We start from the raw sequence: 18,815 nt of genomic DNA on the forward strand, positions 1-18,815 counted from the left end.
GAGACAGCATGGTTCTAAATGAGGGATGGCCATCAACAAGAGGCCATTTTTGGTCATTACAATTTTTTCTCTTTTTTTTTTTTAAATTCTTTTTAGAGACATTTTTGTGCCGCCAGGGAATAGGTCTCATTTATGTTTGTTTTCCATGACCAAACAGAACTTACAGAGACGTTACAAGTCACAATTAAAACCTTTGCTACATTCTCTTAGTTATTCTGCTTCAAACTGGAATAAAACCACTAGGTTTTGTGCAAGAGTGCTTAGTGGGCAGTGAAAGTGTTGCTGAGTAGTGCTGCATGGCTGAAATTCAAGCCTAGAATTAGAAAATGTTATCCTTTTTAAAATATTTAGCTTAATCAATAGTAGCATGTAGCCTCTCCTCTGGATAAACCTAGAAAACATTTTGTTTGCTTTTATTGAGCTTTTGTTTGTAGAGCATAACCTGATATCTTAGAACAGGAAGGAGAATGTGCACTGTGTCTCACCTCTGAAGCCAGTAGTATGACAACTAGGGCATAGAGAAGTAGCTCCTAGAACACTTCTGTTCACGTGAACAGCCTTTAGTCAAATACTGCCACAAGCATGCAAGGCCGTTCTGGGTCAGTTAGAAGATCACCTAGCTCCTGCCTATGGCAGTGGTGTTAAGTTACTGTCTGTGGGACAGAATGAACATGCTTCTCCCTAACACTCCCTTCAGCTCGGGAGAATGCCTGAGATGGATATGGTTTCTGTGTACTAAGAAATTCTCGAGGTTTTCTGGGGGTTTCTTTTTGGTTCAGATGCTTGTCCAGTCTTTCAAATAAAAGTAAACTTTCAGCATCCACAATATTCTTTGGCAAGGATTTAAAATGTTTGCTACTTCACTGCATGAAAAACCACCTCTCTTTTGCTTGTTACTTACCAGCTTTCTTTGATGGCTACTGAAAGAGATGGTGAAAGCTGTTCTCTGTCTGCTCTTACACGTTTTTTTAGATTTCTGATATTTTCCCCTAAATTATGTCATATCTAGACTGAAAAGTCTTATATTACCCAGGTATTCCCCATACAGAGGGTGTGCTTTATCTTCGTGCATCCTTCTCCCACTTTGAAACTTTCCCAGCTCTTTTATGCTGTCTTTGAATAGGGGGACTAGAACTGCACATGGTATTTAAAGTGTGGCAAAACAGTGGATTATTCTTACAGTGTTGTGTTTTCTGCTTTATTCTCCATAGTTTTATTGATCATGTCTATTATGTCATTTGCTGTTGGGACTTCTACTGAGCTGAGTTTCCATGGAAGTCTGCCATAACCCCGAGATCATCACTCCTCAGCGGTACTGGGCAGGTCAAAACAGCTCATTTTAGTGTGAGGTTGGGTTTGTACATCACTTCATTGGTATTTGTCTACATTGGAATTCATTTGCCATTTTATTGTCGTTATTCGGTTTTGCAGGGTCCTTCTGTGGCTGATGCACAGTCAGCCAGTCTTTACATCTGTGATTGTTAACAACAGCTGGCATGTACACCTCATTGCTCACTCCCTTATACATGTAGTTATTTTTATGAAGTAGTGTGGGTCCCAGTAGAGGTTCTGCCATGGACCCCAGCAGAACTCCTGCAGGAACCTCTGTCCATTGTAAGAAGTTAATTGCTTTTTAATAAATAACAAATTACTCCTAAGCTTTGTTTTCAGTCTTTTAACTGATTGCTTACTTCTGCAAAGACCTTATGGCACTATATGTTGAATTCTTAAAAGCTGTTGGTGAAGGACATTGTTGAAAGCCTTTTGGAAGTCAAACAACAGTATGTCTATCTTCCCATCTTTATCAATATGCTTGAGTTCTTCAAAGTACACTAATAAATTTGTAAGACAGAAGTTTCCTCTGTTTAACAATTTCCAAGGTGGTAATTTTTTATCCAAGTGTCTGTTAATTATCTTCTTTCTTAGTTCCTACTCAGTTGCTTAGTAGTGAGTTGCAAGTCTATAGTGCTTCAGATCTCCTTTTAAAATTTGACATCACATTTGTCACCCAGCTGTCTTGAAATGTGAAATCTGTTTCTTAAGGGAAAGGTTTCAAGCCACTGCTCCTATTGCTTTCAATTACTTCAATTTACTGCATGGTTTTATTCAGCTGTTTCTCCATGTTCCTTCCACACTCAGGACCGCAGAATATTTTTACTTCAAGTATTGTATCTCAACTAACCCATCTGAGCTGAATTGAAGCAAACAAATTAATGAAATACTGAACTCTGAAAAAAAATATTGATACTTCAGGAGTGTGCTGGGCTCCGGTGAGCCAAACATAGCAGGGCTTTAAGCTGAGAAAGTTCCCCTACTCCTCTTGGAAATGAGTAGTGCTGCTTCCTGCAGGAATGGACTTCAGAATAAGTTCTGTTTTCTCTTGAGCAACCAAGAACTGTCCTGTGCAAGGGGGAGTAATTTTACCAGTTGGGAGTGGAGTGGAGTCAATGCAGACACCTGAACAGTGGTTTTACAGCTTAGATTAGCTTTTTCTGCTTTTGAAGAAAAACACTTCTTCCTCTGGACTTCAAAGAGAGTCTCTGAAATTTAGCTCAGCAAAATCTTCAGCTGGAGATTGTAAAGGTCTCAATAGCCTTTTAGTATGAATATTAGAAATGCATTTGTATCTGCCTCAATTGTATCAGAAAGTCTGACAGACCAGATGTGTTCCATCACTACTACACAACAGCAGCTCTAGCCCTACCTAGCATAACAGTATTAACTACAATTCTGTTTTTGGTTTTCCTCTTGAAGGATTCCTTTTTGTTCCATTGTAAGGCAAATCATTCTCCTTCCTTGGGTTGAAAGTGCATTAGTAGGGTTTTATTCACACCTATTTGAAGTACATGATCATTCCTAGAGAGAACATGTATGACAATATCTGGGATTTCCTTGACACTCTTGACAGATGCTCATCTCTGGATTACTGTCATTACTCCTTTCTGCCTGTCACTTCAAGCAATAAATTTGTTTCAGCTCAGAGAAGTTTAAATGTCCATTGTCAGTGAACAGGCTCATCCTGATAATTATCAGGTTAGTAGATGACCTTGTGGCCAACTGACAAATCACAAAGTCAATGCCTGGGAAAACTGTTAACTGGAATTAAACAGGGTCAATGAGCCTTGCTTTCTGAAAGAGTTAACCATCCTGTGACCTAAAGGGGCTCTGGACTGTGTTGGCATCACAGGTCTTGTCAATAAATGGTTCTACCGTCTCAACAGATCGCTCTTTTCAAAGCTTTCTTGCAGATAAATACCATTCCCATTTTGTGAATTTTAAGTCATTTCCATTTCTTGCCTGGCAATTACAAGTATTAATCTGACACACTTAACTGCACCGTGAGCAGTTCTAGTGGTGGCTGGAATCTGTATTAATCTCCTGATGTTTCAGATCTTGTATGACTTACTTGACATGAAAACAAATATTTCAAAATGGAAATGCAAATCTGTTTTTAAAGAAGAATACATGGGTTTACCCAATTAATTGCTACCATTCTAACTGAATGGCTTTTCCCTATTTCACTATTTTGGTTTCATATATTTAACACCAACATAATAAACAAATATGGAGCAGAAAATTTCTGCTTTCCCCAAGAAAATCTAGTTTCAGGTACAGAGCTAAGCATTCGTTCATCCCTCAGGTTGTAAGATTCTTCTCTCCAAACAAGAAGGCCACCAAGGAATATTCTTTAAAAGTGTGAACTGGACAGTGTGTGGAAGCTGTGACCTGTTTTTCATTGGTTTTAGTAAATTTAGGTATTTCATCTTGAATTGGATATCAGTTTTTGACTTTTCTCTGTAGTCTGAAGTAATTTAGAAGCTGGTATATGAACCTAGACATGAGGGTGCTAACAGTCTAAAATGTAGGCATCACTGAGGTCTGGATTTAATAAAAAAAAAATTCTTTCTTCATTAAATGCTTATTGCAGCTCCCATTAAATACAGTGGATAATCCCACAGATTCCAGTGAAAGCTGAATTGAACTGTGATTGCTCTTCTAGCACTGTGGAAGCTGGTACAGCAGGAGAGACCTACCTATATCTGAATTAATATGTTACCTTTTTTTGTTGTCATTGCAAATAGCTACTTTCAGTGGAATATTACATGACTACACTAGAATTAACAGTCCCTTGGTGTGCTGTAATACTGCTTTGATATCCTCAGTAAACGTTAGTTATGATGATATCGCTGTTTTCTTTCTTACTAGGTTTGAATGCTACGTAACGCGATCATTTTGGGGATTATTTTTTGGTCTCGTTTGCTTGCTTACTTGCTTTTTTTTTTATGTGTATCTTTAGGTCCTGTCAAAATGAGAATTTTTTTGTTTTCATGCTATTAAGCTTAGGAAACAATAAGATCTTCACCAGAAACTGTTACTCATATTGAATAGTTGTTGCTCAAGTTGTCTTATAAATAACAAAGAGATTACATGTGGGTGTGGGGACTTGCTTATATAAATAATAGATACTGGCAAACCTAACTTATACACAAAAAATGTATGAACTTTAGTACAGCTGTAGCGTTAACAAAGTAAGATAGGTGAATATATCAGCATTGTGCCTGGTTCTGGACATGTTGCTTACTTCTCTCTGTTGGTTAAGCATGTTGTACAGATAGAAGATCACCAGACTGTGATACAGCACAAAGTTGAGGAAGTATGATCTAGTTCACTGTAACACAGCATTGGATTTAGTGCCTACATGCACCACATAGATGAACTTAACTCAGTCCTAGGTATTCCCATGAGTCACTTCTTTATTACTCTTCAGTAAATTATATTGGTGATAGAGGAGGAAATTGCTTAAATGAAGTCTCATGAGAAAGTCAGTTAAACGAAAACATTGTATTTACTATGACCAATAAGAGCTGAATTCAGATTTGTAAGACAAAGTACAGCATGAAAAGGTTTATTGCTGGCAATATAAATGTTCGCTGGAAACAGTATGACTACTGTACGTAACTGCATTAGTCATTTTGAATGTTATAAACTCTCTTGCTATTAATGTGCTTAAGAGTTTTATGCTGATGTTTAAATAACTGGATAGAGATAGAACAGTGTATCTAACTTGGTGCCCAGTTCTTAAATCTTTTACTCGTGCAGGTAACCCCATTAGATTTGATTGCCCTTGATTTAAGACTTTTAAATTCCATTAGCCTCAACAGAGTTATTTCTGATTTATGGTTTTGTAAATGAGAAGGGACTTGATCCCACTGGAACTGGGTGGGTGTTTAGAAGTTTCAGGACAGGGACGATGGTTATTAAATGTTTCTTGATTGAGATTTTAAAAGGAAATGAATATGAACATCCTTCGCTGTGAAACTTCTCTTTCTGTAGTTTATTAAAAAATAAACCCTATTTCTTAAATACTTTTTATGCTGTTTGCAGGATTGAAATAGTGTTAGAACTTTGTCAAGCCTCATTCTTATGCTTTATTCTAATTACATATCAGAGAGTATAGATTATGAAGAAACAGTAATCCTTGGAGTCTGGAGTAGCTAATACCATGGAATATGGTAGTTTGGTTTGCTTAATAATATACTCAAGTAAACATTCATGATACTGCATGGGTATCCATCTTCATTCTCCAGTCATTTTACATTTGTTCAGTGATACAACATGAAATAGGATTGGAAGTCAATAGAATAGTGACAAAGGTAATTTTGGGTGATGCAGTATATCATTTAGATATTTTAAATTACAGAGTAGTAAGTTAGGAAAGGGAAAAAAGATACTGGAAAGCAGTGGCAATTTAGTTGACCCCTCAAAATGTTAAAGGTATTTGTTTCTTACTTGATGGCTTCATTGCGGAGGCTGTTTACTGAAAGGAACATTACCGTACTGCCTAACAACTTCTTTGCAGATACAAACAGTGTTTGTTATGGCTTGAACTTGCAATGTATAACTGTGCTGAAGTCACTTGAAATATTGCAGAGGTTAAGTTTGTTCATAGAGCAGAAAAAAAATACACTTTGTTAGTTCATTTTTACTTGCAGAAGTAAGGCTGGGATTCACAAAAAGATGCATGAACTACCACTTTACATTGCACTGCTTTCTGTATTGAAAAGAAGCAATACAAAAGATTAACGGGAATGAAGGCACTTACTGATTTCCTTTTGACAATTTTCATGAAATGTGTGATGTTGCCCTGGAACTAAAAACCCATGGTCACAGGTTGCTGAGCAACCTTGCATTCCTTTATTTGATAGGGACATGAACTTGGCAATTGTCGTGATGTCCCCTTAGGTGAAGCCTGCAGTGGAACTGGGGTTGCAGTTATTAATGCCCATCGTTGTACTTTAATTGTAACATTTCATGTGACAGCTGTGGAAATGGCTTCCTTTTCCATCTCCCACCAAGTTTTTTAGGTTAATGTATTTGTTGGAAGACCAAACAAAAACCTTACACACACACACAGACACAGACACACAGACATCCCCCACACACACACACTCCCCACCCCCCACCCCCCCCACCCCCCCCATCCCCCCAATAATAAAGGACTCTGTTCATTACTTTTTGGCTGCTTATTTGAACATTGTGCAAATAGTCACAACCTTTTATCAGTCTTAGAGACTACTCTTCCTTACTGACTTTAAAAGAAAGATTTCAAGTACTATAGTGAGATTTCCTTCAATTTAATGTTTGAACAATCAACACAGTGTCCATTTCTCATATTTTATTCATTCTTAACTTCACAGAGGGGCATATTTGTATGCCCTTGTCTCTGGGGAAGTGGTGTCGCGACGGAGGGAAGACACAGTCACTCAATATGAGTGATCAGCAGACTTCGTTTATTGTGCCTTACAGTCACCTTTTATGCCTTGTTATAATTAGCTCATACATATTACAAAAGTTAAGCTCATTATTGGTTAGTTGCCTAAATACCAAGCCCGCCCCTAGTTTCTCTTCTGTAGTTATCTGTTCCCACCTGCAACATTCTTTTCCCACCGCAACCTTCCTGTTACTGTGTAACAAGAACAGCCAAGGGTAGTGTATTTTTGCTTTACTTCAGGTAAGCTGAGAGCGATGTGCATTTTTGTCCAGCCAGCTGGACTATGTCTATGTGAACTTTTTCAGCTAGCCAGTTATCCACAAAGTGGTACTACATAGCAAGCGTTCGGAGGGTACCAATGCACAGTACAGTTCAGATTCAAGGAGGGCTGCCAGCTCTTGTGCTCCTGTACAGATCGATGCATGTTCTTGTTCTCAGAGCTGCAACAGAGAAAGTTAGGGGCCAGGCTGAGGGTTTGCTTCTGCCCTAATTTTTGAAAGGGATATATATTCACTGTGGTCTTGTGTGACCTGTGGCATATGTCACACAATTCTATTCACTGCTCACCCATGTAAGACTTGAACTTCATTTTTACCTGGTCTTTACTCAGGCAGCTTTTCATTGTCTTTATTTACCTGACAGGTGTTTTGGGAATTTCTCTTTTTATGATTTGTCTTAAATAATCTTTTCCTGTACTTTTAGAAGCAGCATTGTTTGTAATCAAATATAATTAAGCTTTATTTTTATTTTGGAGAAAATCAGCTAACCTCTCCCCCTCTCAGAACTCAATAAGGCAGAAAGGTCTTCATTCCAATATCCACAGGATTTATATGAATATATAATCAAAAAAAGATGTCACAATCCTCTTTGGAAGGATTGTTCATCCTGTATAGTAGGGTAGATTAAATTAATAAATCTTAGTGTGATTTAGCATGTATTAGAATAAAGCTATGATACAGTTCTAATTTATATCTTTCTAATATCTAAGTTTGTATTATCTCCTGAGACCTGTGACCTCTTTTTTGACTTAATGCTTTCCCATTCTTGCAAAGACAGTTGTAATAAAACTTATTTGTGTTACATGACAAAACATTCATTTTTTTGATGAAGCAAAACAATTTTTGTAGTTATTTCAGGTTATTAGGGTTTTTATCTTTTTTTCCAAGTAATTGCACATGTTAAATAAGGTTACCAAGAGACCTCTAGAGTACTGAAATCTCAAAAAGCAGAATTTCATATTTGTTTCAAAATGCCACTGTACAAAGTAACTTGTATGTGGAAGGTAGGATCTAGGAAGCTTTTGCCAATTTACTTGAACTTTGTAAAAGTCATAGGCCAATTACCAGTCTCAGGGGAAACTTAATTTCTTTTAAATTGCTGAGTATATTTTATAATATATTTAAAATATTTACAAAGTTACTTTGAAAATCAAGTTATCAGCCTTGATACCAAATCAGAATGATATCAGGAATTATAATTGACTTCGGGATATTGTTACTTTTTTATCCTACTGACAAAAGCACATGAAAAATTAAAAGACTAGAGAGCTTATTTTTATTTTCCAGTGACTTAACACACTATATTTTTAAAGCAAAATACAGCAGTGTGTAAGCAACAGCAGTGACATTATTTGAAAGAACATAATGCAGATCTGTATTATTTTAATGGCTCTGTTAGTAATTTTTGACATCAACTGTTTAAAAAGCCATACTGTACTTTCCTAGCTCAAGGTGAATGCCCAAAGAAAATTTCTCCATTCAAATAGCTGAAACACAAAGGGAAAATTCAAAAGAAAGTCTGGAGTGTCGTATGTTAATTCGGTAAGGGGATATGTTTTCCTCCCATTTAAACAGGAGAGCGAATGTCAAGGTTGAAGTGGTAATGTGGTGGTGAAGTGTTAGCATGTTTCTACCATGTGAAAAGATACAACCTCATTTCTTTCTATGGAAACTGTAATGTTTCTGCTGTGTTAGCCAGCTGTAATAGCCATGTAGTTTGATTGATCTTCCTGTTTGGGAGTTTTTTTTATCTTCCATATGCAGGTGGTTCAGAGGGGAATCTCCTTTCCCCAACTGAACTGTCCTGTCCTCTAGACCAAAGATCTAACAAACTGAGCATGAACTCTTGATTATGGTATAGGTTTTTTCCATCTAGGAGACTCAAAAAATATTTCGAGAAGGAAGGGTGCATTAAAGGCCAAGACCAGGTTCACTCTGCAGACATATCAGTTCTCTTTAAAACAAACCTGAAGAGAAAGGAATGTGAGAGAAGCCAAGATATGAACTGGCAAGTTAGGCTGTTGCTACCTCGAGCACATAGGTGTTTTCACAACTTGGCCTGTTGAGTTTCTGTTAGCTAATTGGTCTTAAAATAGAGCCAAGAAAAGGGTTACTCAGGCATTGAGTGTAGCTGGAATTCAAGCTTTCAGAGTAGTCTGGGTTGCACCTGAGGTGACAATCAGTGTTCATACCCACATCACCTTGGTTCTGCTGTTGCTTTGAGTTCTTTTAGTTAAGTTTGGGCACATTAAAAGTGCACTTTTTTCTCTCATTTGGTGGATATTCCTGTAACATACAGATTCAGAGCCTCTGTAATAAAGAGACTAAACATTTCTTATTTCCATCCTTTAGAAATTATTTCCATCCTTTAGACAGAGTAGGATTATCTTGCTGCTGCAGCTCAAGACCATCGTGTTCAGTAGTGCTTGTGGTTTCAGCTTTTTTTTTAATGTTATCTGCCTGTAGCAATCCAAGAAGCTATTTTCTCATGCAGGGTAGTGTAGGATATCACACCAACAGGGGACTAGCAGAGAGCTTAGGTATTTGGATAGAGTCCTCTTCCTAACATTTGGAATTTTAGGTTTCAAGCTGAGTAAGGTCCAGACCGCCTGTGCTGCTCTTTCCTAATTATTTCAGAAACTGATCTTTGTGGCAGCCCTAAATTGTCCAAAACTGAAAGTGGTATAATCTTGCATTTCACTGCATTGTGCCATATATGGGCTAAACTTGCTATTATTTCTTGTGAATTACACGTAGTAGGTGAAATTCCCCATTCTGATGACAAAAAAAACCCCAAAACCCAAAAACCCCCCCAAAAAACCAATTAAAAAAGCTTTTGATTACAGGGCATATTTGAGAGAGAAAGAGCCCCCACCTCAGTCTGCAGGTAAGATGGCGGAGCAGCTCTGCATCTGTCCTCATGGCAGATGTTCCTCTAGCTTCCGCGTGATGAGGATCTGTCAGTGCTGACCCAACAAGGAGGTTTTTGAGCAAGATAGCTAGCTGGAGGTTAGGGAAGTATGGTCGTTATTGCAGTATCTTACAGGGAAAAAAAACCATCCCCCAAAATCTCCAGTACAGTTTTGCTGCTTGTAATACAAGTCAAGTCCAGGTTCCAGGTCTTGGATGAACATTCCCTTTCCAGATATAGGTGCTTTAATTTGAGAAGGTCAATGAACAACAGCCTCTACCGGGCTTTCTTGCCCCTGCATGCTGAGATCAGAACACTGGTTTTAAGATATTTAACAGTTGCCAAGTCCGGAGGGACGTTAGAAGGGAGTGAGTGTTTTCTGTAGTATCAATGAACTTGTCTTCGCCCATGGATAATGAGGGGCCCACAGAGATCGGAATTAAGGGCTATGGGCTCACCTCCCTTATGTTCATTACAGAGTGGTGTGTGTTGAAGGAGCTTAAGTAGTATTGTAACCTGTGTCAGTATTTGGTTCTGTCAAAATGCTTTGTGATACTAGGTTGGCTTCACTGGCATTTAATGCGGGGAAGCTCTGGTAGTACCAACACATTCTGTTTAGAACTTTTCAGACTGAAACATTTTCATTTTTGCTCTGAAACATCATTCCCGTGTACTTTGTATAATGTGACAACATTTTAAAATTTGAAATATAATTGAAGTGATTTTGTCAAAGAGAAATGACAGTAGACCTGATAAACTTTCTTCATCTCTCTGTTCTTGGTATTTCCTTCTGTCAAGGACTTCAGTGCTTTTGAAATCTGTTGCATTTCAGAAAGAAGTGAAGGGTCAGATCTTCAGCCCCATGTGAAATACATTGTTACACCTATTTATGATGGTTTATGTTCCAGGTCTGCACAGGGGTAGCAGATCTGTGCTTCTTTGGCTCTTCTAGCATCTTGTGGAGTTCAGAAGCAGGTTTGGACCTGATCTGCCTTCCTTTCCCAATCCATTTAGGACCAAAGTTATTAAAGACTGGAGAAACAGGGATCCTTACAATATATCCACCAATTCACCAAATCAACAGCATATTGGTTTCCGTTTAGCCCACTGGGAGAAGTGTACTATCCTTTTCTTAAAGGTTTCTGTACTAGTTAAGAAACTGTTGGGAAAGCATCTCTTGGGTTCCTTCCCATTAGCTTGAACAAATTCCCTGCTCATGTTTGGCTACATGGAAGTTTCAGCTGTAGTTTCAGACCATAGTCAAATATGTCAGTTTGATGATCATACACATATATTTAACAGGCAGCTTTAGCATTTGTATTTCCATACAGGGTTTATGGGGACACAATGCAGATGTAGATTAATTCATTTGGTAATTATGTCCTAAGATATCTTAATATTGCCTTAGACTATAAAATTACATATAGAAGAAATATTTTCCAAGGACAAGCCTAAAAATTTTGGTCTTGTTTCATGTTATCTTTAAAATTCACACATTTTCTCAACCTTAAATAGAAAGTAAGACCTAATAAATGTAAAAATAATGTAAATATGCAGATGCTTTCATTTTCTGGGATTTCACTGTGATATAGTAGGATTGTTGCCTCCAGGAATTATTTCATCCTTGAATAAATATAGTATGGTACTATTAAAATGTATGTATATATCTATTAAAAACCTTCAGTGATGAGGATTACTACCAAAAAGAGGGAGTCTCCCCTGCCCCCACCATCCATTCTCTCTGCTTTTGGCCAAGCAATTCCTCAGGAATGTTTCTCTATTTGTTTTTAAAGAAATCACATCCTCCAGGTCAGAAAGGAGATTACAAAGATTTGCCAAGGATAAAACAGTTAAATTACCATCAGTCTCTAAGGTAGTTTGCTCTGCAGTCTGTTGTTTCTGTCTTCGCATTGCTTTTCCTCTGAGAGTGCCTCTGAGACCCGGTAGTTAAAAGTATAAAAACCAATTTAACAAGAACATCCATAATGATAAGTTTTATCATGCTATATTTCCATGGTTTTACTGTTCTCCAAGTGGTCCAAGGATTTGGAAGGTCTAAGTAAATTCCCATTAAGGGAAAAGAGGGCAATAAAATTTTTAATAACGCTGGTGTTACCTTGCTGTGAGAGGTACTGGCAGTTAGTCAATATGCATTAAATTCCATTTAAAAGATTTGAGTTCCTTTTATTCCATTTAAAGTTAAGAACTAAAGCTGTAGATCTCACAATTTTAATTAATTGTTATTATTAATAATTATCTGAAAACTGATGCTGCCTAGAAGACATGGTGTAACAATTAGCACACTTCATTCTAAGGCCTTAATTCTGTCTCCTCAGCCCCTCAGGGTCTCAGAGGGAGTACAGCTGCCAAGTGTTACAAAGCTTCAGGCTGTCCCCCTTTGGCTGGAAGCTAGAGCATGCCAGTCCCCTTCTAGTCTCTTCTGTGGGTGGCTAGTGCTGTTAAACTGTAGGACCTCCAGGAGTGCAATTAGGTCATCTCCCAGATTTGCTGTTTTGGATGCCCTCAGAGGGGTCAGCTAGAGTTTATCATTAGTAAATAAAATCCTCAAACTAGTGCAAGAAAAGGCACAGAACTGGGTGATATTAAGATATGTGTAACACAAAACAAGACAGATGTTTATTTCCTCTAAAATATGACCTTTCTCTTTATGGAGTTCTGTGCAGTGGTAAAATACAGTTAACCTGCTTGAACTGTGACTTTTCAATAATATGTGTGCTTTTGTGGATGCACACACACAAATGTACACACACACACAGAGCAGTAGGTTTCTAATTCACCCTGAAGACAGCAAGGTCCATAAAAGGTCTGTAACCTTTGTAGAGTACTCTGGTATGGTGAATATGCACTTTACTGGTCTCTGAGGACTTAAGGAGCAAGACTAGTATCACTTTTCAGTAGTTAGCACTTTTACGCTGTTTGAGGCTACTGATGAATCCAGGAAATGTCTGGGAAATGATTACATCCATTTGTCTCAGGGGGAAGCATGCCATCGCCTGAACTGATGGTAAACCTGGCACTAAATTTCAATGGTTGGTATAAATAATAATTTTAAAAGGGTGCAACACTAACCTGATGCTAAGGGACATTCAATGTTCTACAGGCTGTTAAACTCAGAATAAACTCTAGTTAATGTAGTCAAAAGTGATGCAACAGAATAGAGTAGACTCAGTTGGAAGGGACCTACAGTGATCATCTATTCCAACTGCCCAACCATTCAGGGCTGACCAAGTATGTTATTAAAGGCATTGTCCAAATACCTCTTAAACACTGACAGGTTTTGAACCCTCTTGGTAAAGAAATAGTTCCTAATGCCCAGTCTAAACCTTCCCTGGTGCAGCTTTGAATCATTTCCATGTGTCCTGTCATTGGATCCCAGGGAGAAGAGATCAACAGCTCTCTCTCCAGTTCCCTGCCTCAGGAAGCTGTAGAGAGCAATGAGATTGCCCCTCAAGCTCCTTCTCCCCAAACCAGACAAGCCCAACGTCCTCAGACGCTCCTCATAGGACACTCCTTGCAGCCCTTCCCTCCAGCTCTGTTGCCCTCCTCTGGGTGCATTCAAGGACCTTCACACCCTTCCTAAATTGCGGGGCCCAGAACTGCACACAGTACCCAAGGTCAGGCTGCACCAGCGCTGAATGCAGCGGGATAATCCCCCCTTCTGACCGGCTGGTTACGGCGTGTTTGGTGCCCCCCAGGACGCGGTTTGTCCTCCTGGCTGCCAGGGCACGCTGCTGACCCAAGTGAGCTTAATGCCCACCAGCACCGCCGGTCCCCTTGCTGCAGGGCTGCTCTCCAGCCACTCCTCTCCCAGCCTGTGCTTGTGCCTGGCATTACTCCATCCCACATGCCGAATCCAGCACTTGCATTTGTGAAATTTCATGCCTTTAATCCTTGCTCAATGTTCCAGTCTATTCAGATCCCTCTGCAAGGTCTCTTGTCCCTCAAGACAGTCAGCAGCACTTCCCAGCTGACTATCATTGACAAATTTACTAATGGTGCGTTCAACTCCTGGATCCAGACAGTTGATAAATGTATTGAACAGAACGGTTCAATCCCTAGAACGGAACCCTGAGGAACAGCACTGTTGACCGGTCACCAGCCAGACGGAGCCCCATCCACTGCAGCCCTCTGAGCCCTGGCATTCAGCCAGTTCCTCACCCAGTGCACCGTGAACCTGCTCATCTCGCAGTGGGACAGCTTGTCCAGAGGGTGCTGTGAGGGACAGCATTAAAAGCCTCACTAAAATCCAGAAAAACTACATCCACCACTTTCCCTTTACCCACTGGGTGGGTGACCTTATCATCGAAGGATATGAAATTAGTTAAACAGGACTTTTACTTCGTGAACCCATGTTGACTGTGCCCAATGACTGCACTGTCCCTTAAATGGCTTTCAGAGGCACCCAGTACAATCTTCTCCGTAATTTTTCCAGGAACTGAGGTTAGACTAACAGGTCTGTAGTTCCCTGGGTCATCCCTCATGCTCTTTTTGTAGATTAGAATAACACTGGCTAGCTCCCAGTCAGCAGGGACCTCCCCAGAAGGCCTAGGGTCCTGCAGCTTTTTGAAGTGTCCACAAGAAGACTTTCCCATATATGTTTAAGGAGGGTTTATTCACGGGCATGCACATGGAGATGTGAGTCTGGGCTCATCCATGCTACAGAGTTGCACCACTTCAGCTCGTGTTGCCTTTCAGAGAGAAGGCAGCATGAAAATTATTATCGCAGTGCTAAGATACTTTAATTAGGCTTAGTCAAACCAATTCCTATTCAATTTTTGATAAACTAACTCAGTTTTATGGAATGTTTCAGTACTTGACTTAAACTAAACATGTCTTTCTTTCTGAAATGAAGATATTGATGGACCAACTGTACAGACTGGGGTTAATACCTTGGACCCTGTTGCGGTTTTCCCCATTAGGTGAATTCATTTCAATTGGTTTGTCCCACACCCCACCACCCCACCGTCCCGCCCCCCCCCCCCCCCCCTAAAAAAAAAAAGGTTCTACTTCATTCCCTGTGCTGTTTACATATTTATATTTTAAGGTAAAATATTAAAGCTCTCCTTGAGGGTACTAATTTTCTATCAATATTTCTTCTTAGTCTACTTTGATATTTTCTGAAGTTTTTTGTTTTCTAATATTCTAAAAGCATATTCTTGGAGGTTTTCAGTGACTTATTTCCAGTCCTCTTTGAACCTTTGCTGTTGGACTCTCAAGTTTCCTACATGTGTGTGCTTATAGATGCAAATTCAGAATACTGTTTTTTTTTAAAGATTGGAGTTTTCAATTGTTGCTCCATCCTCTCTTGTGATTCCATTCACATTTATTTGCAAAACCAAGCCTGTTTTCTGTGGTCACTTTGAGTTTCAGCTTGAAATTACAGTAAGCTCAATTGTCCCTTTTTTGCTCATTGATAAAGAACTTTTAACTGAATTCTTAAGTGTCTTACAAGATTTGCAGTGCAATAGAAGGTCAAATTCCAAACAAGTTGGAGAGACGTTCTCCTTAAAGACTGAATGTTTGTTTATAGGTGCATGAAACTAAAGTTTCAAATTAAAATGTTTAGATATTAATGACTGGAAAGGAAAATTTAGTTGTCAAATTGTGAATGCTGTCTTAGTTTAATACTTACATTGCTGCTCTGTACTGATGGGATGAATAAGAAGCATTTTTATTGTACCATTGTGAAGTTTGGAAATTGCACGTCCTGATTTTGTACTTTGAGCTAGTCATTACCCTGTGAAGTTACCATTTCCATCTTTCTTCTACTACTTTCTTGCAGAAAGAGAAGCCTATTCCTGTTTCATAGTCTGATGCTGCGAACATCCTTTTTATAATTTAATTATATAAATAACCAAATCTAGTGCATTTTACAGTACATTTCCTTAAGCAAACTAGATGGAATGCTTTTTAATAACCGTATAGCCATTTGATGATTTTTATACTTGCCATTTGAAGACAGTTTGGGTATAGTTTGATATAGAATTACTTAAAGTACTGCATATAAATTAAACATTAAAAAAGTAGATACAGCCAGACTAAGCAGCTCAATTACAATCTTTGGTTATGCAGTTACTGCCTCAAGGACACTCCATCCATTTCATATCATATGTCCTTCTTTTGAAAGATGATCAGTGGGTTCAAGTAACATTTCAGCACGCAGGAAATTGCATAATTTATAGACTTTCAGAAATTAAAACCAGAAAACTGGTTTCCATAAATTGAATCTTCCTCTCCTTTTTTTCTTCTCTCCCCATACAGATTGGAACGCTGAAGGATTACTACCACTTCTACCATAGTAAAACAATTAAAAGGTCAGTTCTCTCAAGTAGAGGTACCCACAGCTTCATTTCAATGGAACCAAAGGTAAGAAAATCCACAAACGTGTCTGAGGCAAAAGCCTTTGCATTTTTTATATGCAATATCATACCAGAGGACATTCACCTGAATGACATATAGTGTTACAAGAAGTGACACACGATCTGTTCGCTAAGGTTCTGCTTCTCATTAAAACAAAACAAAGACGATACCATGCTATTAAGTATGTGCTATTCTTGGAACATAAGGTCCAACATTATTCATGGAGGAGTACAGGAATTTTGTTAATGAACTAATCACTGTGCTGTGCTTCTCTGCAAAACCACATGTGTAACATTCGTATCTGTAGATCTCCTTCTGTAAATCAACCAGCTTTCAGAATGAAGACGAGCATTGTGGGATGGTATGATGTTCAATGGAAAGTTTCTCTTGTTTTTTTCTGATCTTTTTCTGGACTTGGTGTGTGAGGGATTAAAATAAGAATGTTCTTTTCTGTGGTCCTTTTGGTAGCTGTTACCGATCTTAATTTTAAGATCTGTTTGAAAAATGGTGTCATATCTTTGGAGTATATACTATACTAGTATATATTTATATATATATCAAATTATCATTATTGATATTAAATTATCAAAATAATTTAATTATTGATTTATAGTTTAGTATTGCCTGATGTATGTACCCAAGTCACACTTCTGTTTTAATCCTTTAATTTCAGTGGTTAGTAGCTTCATCACTGGCTTTAGAATTTAATTTCCTGTGCTTTTCTTTTAGAAAGGATGTTTGGAGAAGATCCCATTAGCTCTTTTATGGTCTTCATGTAACCCACTCTCGCCAACAACCCCCCAAGTCCCTGGTGTTTTTCGGTGGTGATAACAGAGTCAAGCTTTTTTTAAGTCCTTGGATGATGACCATTGTCTGTGAAGGATTTGTCAGGTTTTACTTGACAAGTAATTTTTGAGAAGTAAAAGTTATCAACAAAAGACAGTTTGATACTGTAGATGTACAGTGTAAAAGTTGAGCATCACACATGAATAGCTCTGCAGTCTGGATAGTCATTTAGGGATGAAGTCGCTGTTGAGGAAGGGACAAGACTAGGTAGGGAAGTATACACAAAATAGTTCACCCCTGTGTTGATAGAGCTGAACTGCATAACCCTTCAAGGGCATGAGCAGCTCTGCTGAGCAGCGCATTTTGCGGATTAGCATGAAAATGATCAGAGCCCAAACCTCTGTTCCCACAAGTGCTGAGACCCATCATTCAAACAACCCTCACTGCACTTGCAATAGGTGATACTGCAATGGGAAGGGAAAATGTTCACATTTGCATTAGTTCACAGTCTTGTGTGCAGAGGTAGCGCAATTTACACACAAATGCACAAGTTCATGTGCACATACCACTGTAAACTTTTGTGTTACACCCAGCTTCCAGATACCCTTTCTTCACCTCTGGCAGCCAGCCCAGACTACTCTGGCCAGAATCATGGGAGACTCTAAGGCAGAGCACAGCAGAAAATCAGAGCCATCATTTATTTTCCAGCACTTCCCATGTTAGGCCATTTAGGTCTTGTCTGCAATCTGTGCTGCTGCTGGTACAGAATTTCTGAATCATTGTTGAATATGACTTTAGTACTAAGAAGCGCTAGTGAGGGTTCCGCAAGGTACTCAACCCTGTTAAGGATTCTGTATACAAAGATAAGCCAATGGTCTAATATCTAGATCTGGCAAAAGCGTTTGTGGTTGACTTTGTGACTACTCCACTGAATATGGGCTTGGGAATTCTTGTGTGGCTGCAGATATGCCAATATACAGGTATGTATTTATAGAATAAAGGCCAGTTTTTCCTCAGTCTGTATAACATTTAATAATTATTAAAGCAGACTGGAAGTTTAATTTTATTATGTAAGCTGGACCTTTTAGAACAAAAGGTTTAATCTTAAATAAGGTACATTGCACAGCTGTGAGATTTTTAAAGGACCAGTACTATATGCTGTGATATTTATGAGTGTGATTGTATCTAATGCCAATATTTGCTGCAGATTAGATTGTATGTGTATTTGTGAACAAAGGAACACTGAGGTTTCTTTACTTTCCAAATCACTTAATGGTAGTTCACTTAATGCTTAAAATCCTCTCCATGTAACATGCATACACAATTAACTTGATCTGTGCTTGCTTTTGATGTGGATCAGTAATTTGCTCCTCTATGAAATTTTAAATGATGGAATTTTTATTGAGTGGTGATTCATTATGTAAATGACCTGCATATAATGGAACAGCCATTATGAAATCTGATATATCTAAACTACTTGTGTGGATAGTATTTGATTTCACTGTGTGAATGCACAGGGAAAGTTATACAGGAAATGTAAAATCTCACTATTGTGGATTTCAATTAATGAATTGTTTTGAAGTCTTCGACTTGATTTTTTTTCTTCTGGAAAAGCCTCTTGACACTGTTATGAACAATATGAATAGATCCAACAGGGAACATAAACATGTGGATTACACATTTTGAC

The 18,815-nt window shown here is 38.5% G+C and overlaps 1 protein-coding gene across 2 annotated transcripts in view; it reads left to right on the forward strand.

The window, feature by feature from the left end:
- Positions 1–18,815, forward strand: part of PCSK5 (proprotein convertase subtilisin/kexin type 5) — a 247,790-nt gene that overhangs the window by 10,452 nt on the left and 218,523 nt on the right. For both annotated transcript variants that reach the window (XM_056325218.1, XM_056325216.1), the window contains exon 2: positions 16,244–16,348. In XM_056325218.1, the coding sequence (XP_056181193.1) occupies positions 16,244–16,348 (105 nt within the window). The remainder of the gene's footprint in view (positions 1–16,243; positions 16,349–18,815) is intronic.

Source organism: Falco biarmicus, chromosome Z, assembly GCF_023638135.1.
Source record: "Falco biarmicus isolate bFalBia1 chromosome Z, bFalBia1.pri, whole genome shotgun sequence".
Classification (NCBI taxonomy): Eukaryota; Metazoa; Chordata; class Aves; order Falconiformes; family Falconidae; genus Falco; species Falco biarmicus.